Source organism: Lissotriton vulgaris, chromosome 1_1, assembly GCF_964263255.1.
Source record: "Lissotriton vulgaris chromosome 1_1, aLisVul1.2, whole genome shotgun sequence".
In the NCBI taxonomy this organism is placed as follows: Eukaryota; Metazoa; Chordata; class Amphibia; order Caudata; family Salamandridae; genus Lissotriton; species Lissotriton vulgaris.
In genome coordinates this window covers 675,185,952-675,201,045 of record NC_141685.1, presented here as the reverse complement: position 1 = coordinate 675,201,045, position 15,094 = coordinate 675,185,952, and the positions used below count along the sequence as shown (strand labels likewise).

Genomic DNA, 15,094 nt, shown 5'->3' with positions numbered 1-15,094 from the left:
AAGAAGGTAAATGCTCCAAAAGTGGAGTGCAGGATCTGTCACACAGTCCTGTCACGGGGTGACCCCACTAAGAAATATTATTTTGGGAACTCCACAATGCTTCGCCATGTGGAGAGGAGGCACTCCCAGAAATTTGCCCGGGAAAGTGTCAGGGCTCTGGCACAAGAGGTTCCCAGTGATGGGGCCTCTACATCAACCGGAGGACCCACAACATCGGTGAGGGGAGATCACAAGAGCTAGTTCCGAACATTCAGCCTGCATTTAACAAAGGCGTCCTGAAATGCAGATACTGTGATCAGCTACTTTCCTTTGGGGAGCAAAGTGTTCTGCTCATGGTTCGACTATTGGAGAACCATCGCTGCCGTTCCCAGCCCTAATTTTGTTTGGTTTTTTTGCTCCTGTTGAGCAGTTTCCATTCCCTGTTTTTGTTTTTGTTCTAAAAAAAAAAGAAGAAAAAAAGTTATTTTCAGAACTACCTCCAATTCTCATCAAAGAGCTATATTCTTAAAAAAATGAAAAAGAGTTAGTGAAGTGGAGTGCATTAATAATGGAAAGGAAAATGAGTAAGAAAGAACAGAAAGGTATGAGCGGAGAAAGGAAGTGAAGTAGGGGGACTGAAAGAAGGTGAGTGTTGGGAAGGAAAGTAAGGAGAAGGAGAGTGAACATGGGGAATGTGGATATTCAAAGAAAATGTTGAAAAGGAACGGGGGTGTGCAAGGGTAAGAAAAGATGCATTGCTGGAGTTGCATCATTTTTGTGACACACTCCAGCAATGCATCACTTTTGCGCTTACAGATACGTCTGAAATACTGAAGTATCTGTAAGTACTTGCGACATAATACGTCATATATTTAATATGACGCATGACTAGAAGACTGAAGGCCTCCTTTATGAGGCCATGTGTCACTTTTTATGACGCACCAGTGCTTTAAAAAATGCACCTTATTCAGTCATATTTACAAAGTGACGCATCTAGGTAGATGCGTCACTTTGTAAGCCCCAGCGCCACATTATACCTACGTCAGGTGTAATGTATGCAAAAGGGACATATTGACGCAAGAAAGGGTCGTAAAGGTGACGCAGTGAAATCTATGAGATATATCACTGCGTCACTTTTATGACGCTGTTGCGTCCAAATCTTACGCCTGTTTCACAGCAGGCGTAAGACTGATGCAGGCTCTTTCACATGGGGCCTGGCCCCATGTGAAAGGATGCATTGCTGGAGTTGCATCATTTTTGTGACACACTCCAGCAATGCATCACTTTTGCGCTTACAGATACGTCTGAAATACTAACGTATCTGTAAGTACTTGCGACATAATACGTCATATATTTAATATGACGCATGACTAGAAGACTGAAGGCCTCATTTATGAGGCCATGCATCACTTTTACGCCACCAATACGTCACTTCTTGTGACGCAGCGGCAGCGTAAAACATGCATCTTATTGAGTCATATTTACAAAGTGACGCATCTAGGTAGATGCGTCATTTTGTAAACCCCTGCCCCACATTATACCTACGTCAGGTGTAATGTATGCAAAAGGGGTGTATTGACGCAAGAAAGGGTCGTAGAGGTGACGCAGTGAATGAACTGGGTTTTCCCCATGTTACGCTCCCCGGTACGCTCTCCGGTGAGCGTACCCGGCGCTCCCCACGCGAACATCGTCAAAAAAATAAGGGTTTTTTTTTGCCCCACGGGGCCCTTTTATGGCCCCCATATCAAACCTAGGTTGTCAGAGGGGGTCTACCCTGCCCCCTTTTGCTCATTTCCCCCTTTGTTTTTGCCACCTCTTGTGTCTCGATCCTACCGAGACACAATATGGCGGCCGCTCCAGACTGTTTGGAATGTTGACAGACACCCGAGAGCCAATCAGCTTTCCGCGCGCAAGTCGCGTAGCGCGCCCGGAGCGCTCCCCGGTGCGCGTACCGGAGCGCAGCTATAGATATATATATTTTTTTGAACCTCAATTACTCAAAGTCCACTGGAGCACATATCTTGAGACATAGCAAAGGCACATCGGGCTACCAGTCCCTACAATTTTGCCAAGTTTGGTGGAAATCCATTCAGCCGTTCAGGCTAAAAGTGAGGTCGACCGCCCTATGGAAATTAACAAGGGGAAAACACGTTTTGGGACCCCCCTTTTATCTCGGCCCCCACTTCACGAATCCCCCCCCAAACTTTCAGGGAAGGACCGGAGCGCCGCGAGGCAAATTTGAGGAAATTTTCAGGCAGATTCCTCAACCGACGCCAAAGTTATTCACAATAGAATGTTGAGATTTTGCATTGAAAATAATCCTAACTATAACTACCGCCAGTAGGTAATATGTGTGTGTGTGTGTGTGTGTGTGTGTGTGTATATATGTGGGTATATATATGTGTGTGTGTGTATATATATATATATGTATGTTTCTGTGTAAATATGTGTGTATATATATATATATATATATATATATATATCTGACTCTTTACTCATTACCCTTGATATAGAGTCCCTTTATACTAGCATCGAACATCAGAAGGGATTACTGGCAGTGGAGTAGTTTTTTAGGGACTAGACCCCTTAACTGTTACAATCACAATAAGATGTTTATAGAGCTTATTACATGGAGTCTAAACAACTTCTTTATCTTTGGTAAAGACATTTATCTGCTGAAAAGGGTTTGGCTATGGGGGCCTGTTTCTCTCCCAGCTACGCGTGCTTGCACGTGGGCTGGTGGGAGAAGCAGGACCTCACGGGAAAACATCAGAACACTTATTCACAACATATAGTGCAATGGACACGATTCATTGATGATGTTTTTATGATTTGGAGAGGGGATGAAACCAGTGCCATTAATTTCATTGAACAACTTAACATCAATCAAGAAAATTTGAAATTCACGTACAAAATGAGCAGACAAAGTATAGAATTTCTAGACGTTAAAGTTTTTGTGAAAAATTACAAAATTGCTACCACCCTGTTTAGAAACAAGACGGCGGGGAACTCAGTTCTCCATGCCAGTAGTGCACATCCTTGCCATGTCGTTGACAATATCTCCTACGGGGAGTTGCTCCGGATCAAAAGGATCTGTAGTACTGAGGAAGAATTGACAGTTTGCACAACTCAAGCTCTCAGAAGATTCAAAGACAGGGGATATAGTGACAGGGTGCTGAAAATTGCGGCTGATAAATCAAAGGAAAGATCAAGGGAATCCCTCTTAAATGCTTCAGCAGCTCCCTGTCCAGAGAACATCAGTAGTGAAGACAATTCAAATCTAAGATTTATGACTACATACAATTGTCAAGAATGGCGCATCAGAGCCATCTTAACTAAAAGTTGGCCGATACTAATGACCGATGGTGTTCTAGCACCTCAACTAACAAGTGGACCCAATATTACATATCGTAAGGGTCCGTCTATGCGCCAGCATGTATCGAACTCTTTCCCTGAACTGTTGAGACCTGAATCTTGGTAAAAACCCAGGCTGGGGTTTACCAAAGGTTCCAGTTGCAGAGCATGCAAGTTTGGCATCAACACTACCAAGTATGCCACTCCGTTTAGTCCAACTTTATCACCTATCAAGGGCATTTTCAATTGCAAAATGGAGTATGCTGTTTACGTTCTGACATGCACCTGCGGCCTGAGGTACGTTGGTAGCACCAGGCTTCAGGTGCATGTCAGAATTTTGCAGCACCTCCGAGCTATCGTAAACAACAATAGCGCCTATCCTGTGGCAAGGCACTTTAAGATGGTCCATAATAACAATCTTGACTGTCTTACTTACTTTGTATTCGCTGCTGTCCCAAAGCCACGCAGGGGAGGCGACAGAGACGAAATGCTTAGGCTATTGGAATCCAAGATGATCCTTGAATTAGACAGCAAGGTCCCAAATGGCCTTAATACAACGGAAGACCTTTATCATTTTTTATAAAATGTGCAACTGTCCCTACACTCTAACTGTATCAGATCTTGACCCTAGTTTGTTTCCTATGAATATTACTTCGAATATTTTTACCTTCCATACTCGTAAAATACAACACTGTTTCCCAGCCATTCTTTTTTTAACTGTACATATTTTCCATTTAGGTGCAGAAACTGTTTTATAGTTTTATTGCACCATGAAAATGCACCTGGGGTTTTTCTTTTTGGTATAAATCACACATAATTATTAACATACACCTCTATACAGTTGTCTACCATAGTAAGAAGGGTTGCCATCATCATAGATGTCCCAATTAGTTTCATTTATTTATACCATTCTGACATGTATATCTATTGTTATAGTCTATTATGTGTATATAAATTATCCTTTACGTATTTTGCACAACTCTGTTTACATAAAGTTTTAATTTTTTATGAACTGTTCAAATTTTAATAATATGCATGTTATTTAATTTTGATAAATTTTAGCTAATATTTATTCATTTTATACCGAATCGATAAATTATCAAAACTGCATATATTTGCACATTCGGTATGTTTACATCTGTCGAAATACAATGTTTACTCAGTATATGTTTACATTTGAAATTTTGCACAAATATCTATTAGACTATTACAATGTGTATCTTGCATTCAAGCAGATATAATTAGTTCTACATGTCTTAAATGAATATTGACATACAATGACAATACTGAATTTATTCAGTTCAAGATTCTACATGTCTTTTACCTTTCTGTTCGGAACTCAATAATTCCAGACATTGTGAGTAGTATGTTTTCCATATCCATTATCACATGGTGTTCACTATTGCATTTAAAAAATGGCACTCACCGGCTTAAACTATCTGTGAGCAAGGGCATCCGCCCGAAACGCGTCAGACCGCTGTGCTGTAACCAATTAAATAAACATCTTGCCTGAATCTATAGGACTCACCGTGGTTTTTCTGTTCGCCAGTGTTGGAGGTGCAGAGCCAGTATTTTTGGAATCTAAGTGAAGCAGGAGGGCAGGTTGCTAACGAAGGCCGGATGGTTAGAGCGGTGTCGAGTGCGCTCTCAAATGCTTCAGGGCAATTGGTATTGACATTTCACACACGGCAGCCTGGTCGTGGGGAGCTGCACCATCAGTAACTGGACAGCAAGTGTTCTCGCCAGTTAATTGAGGCTGTAATCGGAACTCTTCCAAGGTCACAAGCACAGCGCTCTTCATGCAAAATAGCCTGTCCAAACGCTCCACAACCTACTTAAGGTAATAATGATGTAAATAATATAATGAAAAACGAGTGATGGCTGCAAGAATGGACCTCATCTCCCAGGAGGCATTAGAACTTGTGCAACAAAGACACGCCCATGGGAGGAACGATAAATAAAACGAGCACTTTCCACAAACTGCAGCCATGACTTCTTTACAGCCCCGATGAGGAGGTGGAGACCTCGAAACGCGTTGGCACACGAATCTAAGTGAAGCAGGAGGGCAGGTTGCTAGCGAAGGCCGGATGGTTAGAGCGGTGTCGAGTGCGCTCTCAAATGCTTCAGGGCAATTGGTATTGACATATATATATATATATGTTCGTTTGTACAAAATCGTAAATCTCCGAAAGTTCTTCACCGATTGCTTTGAAATTTTGACACAACTTTGGATTCAAATACGCGTGTGTTTTTATATACACAACGTTGGATTCCAATATGCGTGTGTTTTTAATCGAAAGCCTGGACAGACACATAAAAATGTCAATGTTTGTTTGTTCAAAATCTTAAATCTCCGAAAGTTCATCACCGATTGCTTTGAAATTTTGACACAACGTTGGATTCGATTAAGCGCGTGTTTATATATACACAGCGTTAGATTCTAATACACGCGTGTCCAATACGCGCGTGTTTTTAATTGAAAGGCCCTATCGATTGGGTTGCTATGCAACAACTACAATGGACACATAGAGACAATAGTCTACATATATTAGGATGGACAGTTGGTGTCAGGATGGCAGACCGGGAAGTGGATGGAGGGAGGAGTTGGTTCACTTTGCAACATTAGCGCATGTTTACATATACACAACGTTGGATTTGAATACACGCGTGTACAATACGCGCGAGACGGGGGGGAGGAGTTGGTTCACTTTGCAACATTAAGAAAGGATGCATAGAGACAATATTCTACATATATTAGGATGGACAGTTGGTGTCAGGATGGCAGACCGGGAAGTGGGTGGACGGAGGGGGGAGGAATTGGTTCACTTTGCAACATTAGCGGGTGTTTACATATACACAACGTTGGATTTGAATACGCGTGTGTACAATGCACGTGTGTTTTTAATCGAAAGGCTGAACAGACCCTATCGATTTGCTTGCTGCGCAACAATTACAAGGGACGCATACAGACATAGTCACAAAAACATATTATGTACCCGCAAGCATTGTGAAATTAAACATATTGGAAACGTGCTCTTACTCTTTTCCATCTCTTCCATTTAACCAGACTAAGCCACAGCAGCACGTGGCCGGGTACAGTTAGTATAAATATATATGTAGTGTGTTATAGGCAAAAGTAGTAGAGGGCATTGTTTCCCCACCATGTATATAAAAAAAAAGCCTAAGCAACATTGCTAACAAGTGGTACAAAACCACAGCAGTAGCACATTAGAACTATTTTTAATGCAGTATTAATGGGGGGGAAATGATCCCTTAATTCCCCTACGCTTTGCTATGTTCCTAATCACTTCCCCAACTGTGATGCGTCTGTCTAGTACCAGTTTTAAATAGTTATGAAGAATAGGTATAGATAGCATCATTCGCGCATTATTCATTATGATAGCACTAGCAAGTCAGAGAAATGAATCTGAAATCTACTGTTAATGGCCTTTGCAATAAACCTACAACAATGGGGAGTGACCTTTTTGAAGACATGAAACTCCCTACAAATGAGCAAGGTCAGCATGTAGCACTTCAGAATCCCACTGGCTGTAGCCTCAATCTATAGGAAAAGTATCTGCACACACTATGTGATCATTAATTCGAAAATCTTCCTACAGATCTGGAATAAAATGAAGAGGGATTCAGGGGTACTGAAAGTCTAGTCGGTAATCTAACATATTTTAATGAATTGCTATAGGAAGACAGTCAATATTACCCCAACTTCCTGTGCCCCCCCCCCCCCCCCCCAAACCCTAACCTTGTTTAGTGATGAAAAGCACTTGCTTTTAGGACATTTGGTTGTTTCAGCAGCAAGTGCAATGTGAAGGACAAGCGCCCATCTTGTGGGTCAAAACTCATTTCCTTCTCAACAATTGGTATTCTAGTGATGAGGAAACAGACCAGTAATAAGAATGATAGGCAAATAACCGCTTTTCAATTGATCAAGCTTTAACCTCATGCGCGCTAGCGGAATTCCGCTCCTGCGCTGAGATTATTTAAATCGCACTTTACGTGACGAGCTGGGCTCGTCATCAGCGTGCGAGGAGGCTACGCCATGATGAGCCCAGCTCGTCATCAGCCTGGAAGGGGTTAAACATAAATGTGATGGTGGCTAATAATTTTAAATATGATTTGGTCTTAGAGGCTTGATATTATTTTTAATAATGGTATTTCATTTGTTTGTACTTTCGTGATTGAAAATATGGTTACATGTAGTTTGACTGTTTCCATTTAGTGGCCGACGGATGATGCTGCAGAGACTTCACACAAGGATGCATCAGCAGGATCCCAGTTAGTAGGCGTCTTGGCAGTCCTCATTGCCTGTTTCTCCAGTGGATTTGCAGGTGTCTATTTTGAAAAGATTTTAAAGGAAACTAAGCAGTCCGTTTGGGTGAGGAACATTCAGCTTGGTAAGTTTCATGAAATTCATCCTTCTTTTCACATTTATTATAGGAAACGTTTTTTACATGAAACCAGTCTATTATCTGAAACACATCGTAACTTTTAGTTAAGATCTAGGTTAACCTCACGAAGGCAATGCTGTGCAGGTTCTTCAAATATTCAAATCTTTTTAAGCATTAATGGCAATTTAATTGTAGTCTGTCACATCATTTAGCAATGTGCATGTCGCCACCGAAGAGAAATAATTCTAATGTTATTAATTTATTAAATTTGTATAATTTACAATTAAGGGTTCCAGTACTGTGGAAAATAGTACTTGTTGTAAGATACACACCTGAACAAAATGTGACTAGAAAAAGTATGTAATAGGGCAACATTTGAGATGAGTTTCAAGTGGATATTAAGTGTTGATAGTCTTTGGATTGAGTGAAGGTCCTTTGTTAAGGAAGTCTTCGTTTCTGGGAAAAGAATGAGAGGGAGGAAATGACCTCTGTTGCCCAGAAATGTTTAAAATCATTCTGTTATGTATCTTCAGTTTCTCCATCTCCTTCATATGACTGAGTGGTTAAACAGCTGTGTGTCCTTAATCTGTAAACTCCATATTGGGTAGTGCCACTGCTTGGTCAAGGGCACAATGTGTGAGATAAAGTCTCGTACCAACCTTTCAGAATGGCACACAATCTAATTAAAGCTGTCCCAAGTTAAGTAGTTGATGGAATAATGTTCATTTATGTCGCATAGAGAAGGTGGATCCACAAGGATGAAGGCCATGAATCTGCGTTCATCTGTGATGAATCAAATGTTCTATAGGATGGCCAACAGCATTTGCTCTGCTACTCTATGGAGTTTGAACCTAGCTTACTTCAAATTGAGGAAAGCAGTTTATTGAAAATATATCCTCTGCCATATTGTGACCATGTCCCAGCAGCTTTATCTTCTATTGGAAACTGGGAGGTAGGTCTAAAACCAGATGGATGTCTAGGATCCATGATAAGGGAGTCAGTTAGGCAAGTATGTACATTACAAGGAAAAGAAACTAAGTACACATCAGAAAGCTTCTTGAATTATAACAATAGTGGACCTCTGACCAAATTAACAATAGAACAGACCTCAATCTTTGAGAGAGACATAACTTGGGAGGAAACGGAAGCAGCAATTCTTTCCTTAGCTTCGGGCAAGGCTACAGGACCCGATGGCATTCCATTGGAATTCTATAGGATGTTCCGACATATATTAAAACAAGACATTAATTTTGACATTTACAGAAGCACAGAAAGGTAGACCACCAGAATCTTTGAGACATTCAAATATTATGGCCTTTCTGAAGAAAGATAAACCACCTACTTCACCGGCCTCTTACAGACCAATCTCTTTAATTAATGCAAGATCTATTCGAAGATTCTAGCCTCTAGAATATCTGGTATAATATCATCCATTGTATCAAATTTCCAACACGGTTTTATACCTAATAGGGATACCACAGATCATATCCGACGGCTCATTGCTCTTATGGATTGGGCTCAGGCGACGAGGACGCCTATGGGAATTACCCTGTTGGATGCCGAAAAGGCATTCGACAGGGTAACATGGCCGTACCTATGGGATGTGGCGAGTCAGAAGGGTTTTGGCCCGAAGATGTTGCTCGCTTTGAAAGCTTTATAGATTTCGCCAACAGCATCTATTAAAATAGCAGGGCATGAGTCCGCTCCTTTTTCGATATTTCGGGGAACCCAACAAGGGTGCCCATGCTCCCCGCTCTTATTTGCCCTGTATATTGATGTATTTTTAAACAAACTGAATAGTGCTGAAGACATAGAACCAGTTAAAATCTCACAGATGAATTATAGAGCATTGGTATATGCATATGATATTGTAATAGTCGCAACAAATATTCATAAAACAACTAAATTTGGTTCCTTTGCTGGTTATAAATTGAACATCTCTAAAACTCAAACACTATACCTAGCAGAAGATCCACTTCCTCCTCCACATATTAAAACTGTGACAGAGGCTACATATCTAGGCATCAAAATCGGCACTCCATTGGCTAATATTCCGGGTATAAACTTTAATTTAGTCCTAAAAAAGACTAACTCAATGTTGGAAAGATTAGATCATCTTCATTTTTCATTTAACTGGTCGAGCCAATATTTTAAAATTGGTGATTCTTCCTAAATTTTTATATATGTTTCGTGCTATACCTCTAGAATTTCCTCCTATTTGTTTTAAAGAGTTAGAGAGAATGTCTGCAAGGTTTTTATGGAGCTATTATAAGCGACATAGACGAGCGTATAAAAAAATGATATTGCCTAAAGAAAGAGGAGGGTGGGATATTCCTTATTTTTTGTATTAATATATAGCCTCTGTTTTACAGTATATAGGTCCATTAGTGATTGGTGATAAGGCAAGATTATGTCTGAGTCATTCCCCTTCAATCTATGAATTTGCTATGGAAGAGGATTGCAGGGCTTGTCTAACAAAAATAATCGAGGATAGTTACTTTAAAAAAACGAGATTAAAAATTTTAAAATCAGCATGTATGGTATGGAGACTAATTAAACGCCAAATAGGAATTCCAAAAGTAACACTATATACACCTTTTAATGCTTCACCCATTTTACCATCAATATGGCGAGATAATGTGATGTATAGATGGCGCTTGAAGGGTATTCTTTGGTTAGGAGATATAATCTCTGCTTTCCTTTCCGGCCCTCCAGGAAAAATTCAATCTATCTGGCTCTGATTAGTTTAAGTATCTGCAAATCCATAGCCATATTAATAAATTACGGTCACATCTAGAGAGAATCCCTATCATTAACTGCCTATTTAAGAAAACCCCAACTGGTCTGTATTATAAACTTTTGTTGGTATCATGTCCTGATGACTTGGAGCTATATCAAAGCAAGTGGCAGCAAAATTGGATACAGATTCAGTTAATTTAGAAGAATCAATTAAATTAGCCAATGAAATTTTAATTACAGGTCGTTCTAGATCACAACACTACATGGCAATATTTGATCTTTATTATACTCCCGGCAAGATCTCGAAGTGGGAGACGTCGGTGGGCACAACCCGTGGTAGATGTGGGGAATACGCTGCAGACGCGATACACATGTTTTTCTAATGTCCACAACTGAAGGAATTGTTCTCTTCTATCGAACAATTCTTGACTGTTGTGCTGCAGACGGCAGTATCCATTACCGGGAAATTGGTACAGATTGGTGTAACATCCGATGTAATACCCGAAGAAAGGAAACCATTCCTATTTATTTGTATGGCGGTTATACGCTCTTGTATTACCCGTGAATGGATTAGTACTGCCCCTCCCTCCTTCGAGACTTTGCGGGCGGGGTTACTTGCAAAATATAACCTAGAGCTGGCTATATACAAAGACCAAGGGGAGAAAGAAAAAGAGAATGGGGTTGAAAATATGGGCACCCTTGATGGAATGGTGTAAAGGGAAAAATTTGAGGCTGCCTTTTGCGTCTGGATATATCGAGCCATGAATTGGATTTTGCTGTATTATTTTATATTATGTGAATATTTCACTTCTTTTGCTTTGTTATAATGTATAATATACTGATTTGCCTTCTTTTACTTGCCTGTATAAAATCACAAACCATTCAATAAAAATATATTTTTTTTAAATACAAGGAAAAGAAGACGGGAGACTCCGAATAAGTTTTATAAATGTGTTCATGGCAACATATATTTGAAGTTCATCAATGAAAATACAGTTATAGCAGCACTGTAGGCATAGAATGCAAAGGCAGCCCGAAGTGGCCTTGTTGCACTATTGTGATTGTAACACAATTAGGTGGCGACGCGAGTAACAATGTGAGATCAGCGAAGAGGCGCAAGGTGAAAATTTGTGAAATATGTACAGTAAAGACTTTGTGGTTCAAAAAGAATGATTTATAATATTTGGGTATGTAATAACTGAGCAATTTGATTGAACCACAAGAGGGTTTGACACCATTAGTTGCGCTGAGGAGACGATGACGTTTCAATCCTAATCAGTCAGGATCATCTTCAGGACTGGGTAGCTGGGAGGACAGTGCTGTGGGTCAGGCTGGCTGTGAAGAAAGGGGGTAGAGGCCTGTCTGGGCGGGCCGCAGCAGGCAACGTCTGCTTGAGCCGGTGGCTGGCGGGCCGTGTGGAGTGTGAATTGAGTTTTATAGAATGCGCAATACCTATATATAGAAGAGTGAATGGAAGCCAGGGAAGCAATGTGAACAGGAGAGAAAGTCCTGTAGGCAACCAAAGGGAAAGAGCCACTTCTTTCAATGCCTTCTAAACAGATAATGGTCCTCAAGTCCTGCAAATGTGACGGGCACTGTATTCCACAGTCTAGCTGTGGCATGTGGGAAAGATCTGCCACCCTATTTTAGGCACAACAACAGACATGTTGTTGACAGATCACCGCACCTTACTGGGTACGTACCACTGGAATTTAGATCTCAGAAAACGGGGGGCAAAATTGTGAAGTGCCCCTCACCTCCTGAACTGCAGACTGGACTTTGAGACTATCCAGAAACAATCGGACCGCTGCATTTCGGGTCACCTGTAATCAATTTGCTGCAGCTCAACATTTATCAAGTCTTACTCAATAGAAGTAGGACACCAGAGCAAGAACAACCTCTTTACACAGCTCAACTGGAATATAAGGAAACACCTTTTTAAGGATTTAATAATGTGAAAACAAGAACTGGTGTTCTGGGTGACTTGTTTATCCAATAGTCAAAGATTCCTGGTCAATTTCACTGGAGATGGAGGATTACCGAAATCTTACTTCTTCCACGTAGAAGTCCAAACTGAGTGATGGGAGCCCAAGATCAGTACTTCAGTTTTTTCAGCATTCAAATTTTGGCAATTATCCTTCATCCATCTGCTTAATTCTAGCAAGCAAGTCCTGAACCTGCTGCAACTAAGTAGACCTCATTCATGATGTTGAAAATATGTCCTACGCGTACAATTGCATCCGAAAACAAAAGGATTGAATCTGTTCGGCTAGTGACAAAGCATACCGATTTAAAGAGGGTGGGACTTAGTGAGAAACCCTGAAGGGGAGATGAAAAGATTCTGCAATAAACTGTGCACACCCAGGTGTCTGACATCGGCAACCAGAAAGGACTCCAGCAGACTGAGGGCTTTAGCCTTGACACCTAGTTTGAAGAGGCAAGATGTCAGGAGAGTTGGGGAGACAGTATCGAAAGCAGCAAACAGGTCGAGCATGACCAGAGCCGCTGCCTTCCACCGGTCTAATGTCATCCACTGCAGCTTCCAAAGCAGATTCCAAACAATGCTTGCTTCTAAAGCCTACCTCCTGGGGGTCCAGAAGCTCCTGTTTTATCAGTGAGCTCCTTAAAATGATGATTTAGATCTTTCTTGAAGATCTTCACCAGAGTAGGCAATCGAAAGCTGGGCTGATAGTTTTGAGACCTTTTCGTGTTGAATTATGGTACTGCAGTAGAGGGATTCCCATACCTTCTTTCCAGGCACTGGGGATGCACCCCTCCTCAATACCTGCATTACACGTCTAAGCAAGTCACTCCACCACTGCATCAGGAGTCTGTAAAATTTGTGGAGGACAGGGGTCCAGTGGGGGCTCCAATTTGATGCCAAAGAGAAGCTTTCCAACTTGTGGCATTGAAAGGAAGAGAAAATGGAGAGACCAGTGCACAGAGTGGCATTAAAATAGAATGCCCCCACTCAGATGGTGTGGAGAATTCTGAATAAATATTGAGAACCTTACTTAGATCGAAAAAAGGATGCAATTTCATTGCAGAAAGATTGAGAATTATCTGCGTGCAACGTATTCGGTGGACCCAACAAATAGTTGCAATGTTTAAAGGACCTTAGAAATATTGTCCATGGACTTCATCTTAGAAGTGAAATATTCTGATTTCACTTCGAGAATAGCACATTTGTAGTCCTGCATTATTAATCTGTGCTTACTCTTCTCTTGTGGATCTTGATTTAAGCGCCAATTGTGTTCCCATCATCGACACTACTTTTGCATTAGCATGAGTTTTTCAGAGCACAAGGGAGCAGTAGGTTTATTTCTATGGACCCTAACATTTTTCAAAGGGTAACACTATCCAAAGTTGATAAGAGGCACTTGCAGTACTCTGATGCAGCAAGGTCGGAGTCTGAGTGAGAGGAAAAAGGAGCCGCTTCTAGAGCCATCATAAAATCTGCATTTAGTAGCTCCAATCTTGTCTCAGAATAGGGGCATTCAAAGAGGAGTAGTTTAACCTTAATGCAGAAACCAACAGCGATGTGATCAGATCAGCTAAACTGGGTGATATTCCAAGCAGAAATTCCTGAGGAGTTTGGAAAAAATATCATTTAGTGTGTGATCGGCTACATGGGTAGGGGACTAAACAATTTGGATGAAACCCCAGCTCGCCATAGAGTCGATTAGTATTCAAGTATCCTGGTAGGACAAATCTTATAAGTGAAAATTGAAATCCCCGAGGACAAAAAAAGTTGGTTTTGAGCATATAAGGTTCAAGCAAATGGCCACATCCTGCCATGAAGTTGGCCTTAGGTAGGCGGCCAATAGATAAGTCCTTCTATATAAGTGGAGGAAGCATGGTTTTTCAACTTCAAACAGCTAAGCCTCACAAAGGGTCTGCACACCAATAAGTTCAAATATACAATGACAGGTGTTTTTCAAGCCCTCACCTGGTCTTTTAGAATGATCCTGCGTGACAGTAACCTAGTGAGACTGCATCCACGAGTTCCGGTCTCGAATGCTCATGCGCCCAAGTTTCAATGATAAACACGCAATCTAAATTTCCTTTTGAATAAAATCCAAGGTTGTATTCCTGTTTTTAATTAGCTAATGGGAATTTATAGGTTACCGTAACTGGTAAACCCAGCAGCAGCAGATCTCGCACACTCTGATGCCTCTGCTGTGAGACTAAACTTACATCTATAACACATACCCTTAAGAGAACACACCAAGTCAAACAGAGGGCAACCCGGAATGTCACCAGTTCCATGGAGGCTCGGTAGCTGAGCTTGGATATAGGTGATGTGTAAAGTCGGCGCTATGGGCAAACTGTCGGGGGTTCTGTTGCAAGGCGCAGACTGGCTTGCCGTTGACGTACTAGCGGCCCACCTTCTGTGTGCAACTGTTGAGCCGACGCTCCTACCATCTCGTTAAAATATAACCCCCTCAAAGGGGACCTGGCAAGTATGTGACGCAAGATATGCCACGTCAGTAAACAAAATCAGTGCGGAAAAAGAAAAAGATTTCTAGCATTCTTGACAAGAATTGTAAATTCTATTGAGCACATAGAGGCGCAGATTATGCTCCTCTTTCTTTACTCTTCAAAAAACAGCATCC

At 41.2% G+C, this 15,094-nt stretch overlaps 1 protein-coding gene across 1 annotated transcript in view; it reads left to right on the top strand.

Moving 5' to 3' along the window:
• SLC35A3 (solute carrier family 35 member A3) overlaps positions 1-15,094 on the top strand; it is a 211,840-nt gene that overhangs the window by 159,435 nt on the left and 37,311 nt on the right. The window contains exon 5 of the mRNA XM_086954566.1: positions 7,571-7,745. Coding sequence (XP_086810692.1) covers positions 7,571-7,745 — 175 coding nt within the window. The remainder of the gene's footprint in view (positions 1-7,570; positions 7,746-15,094) is intronic.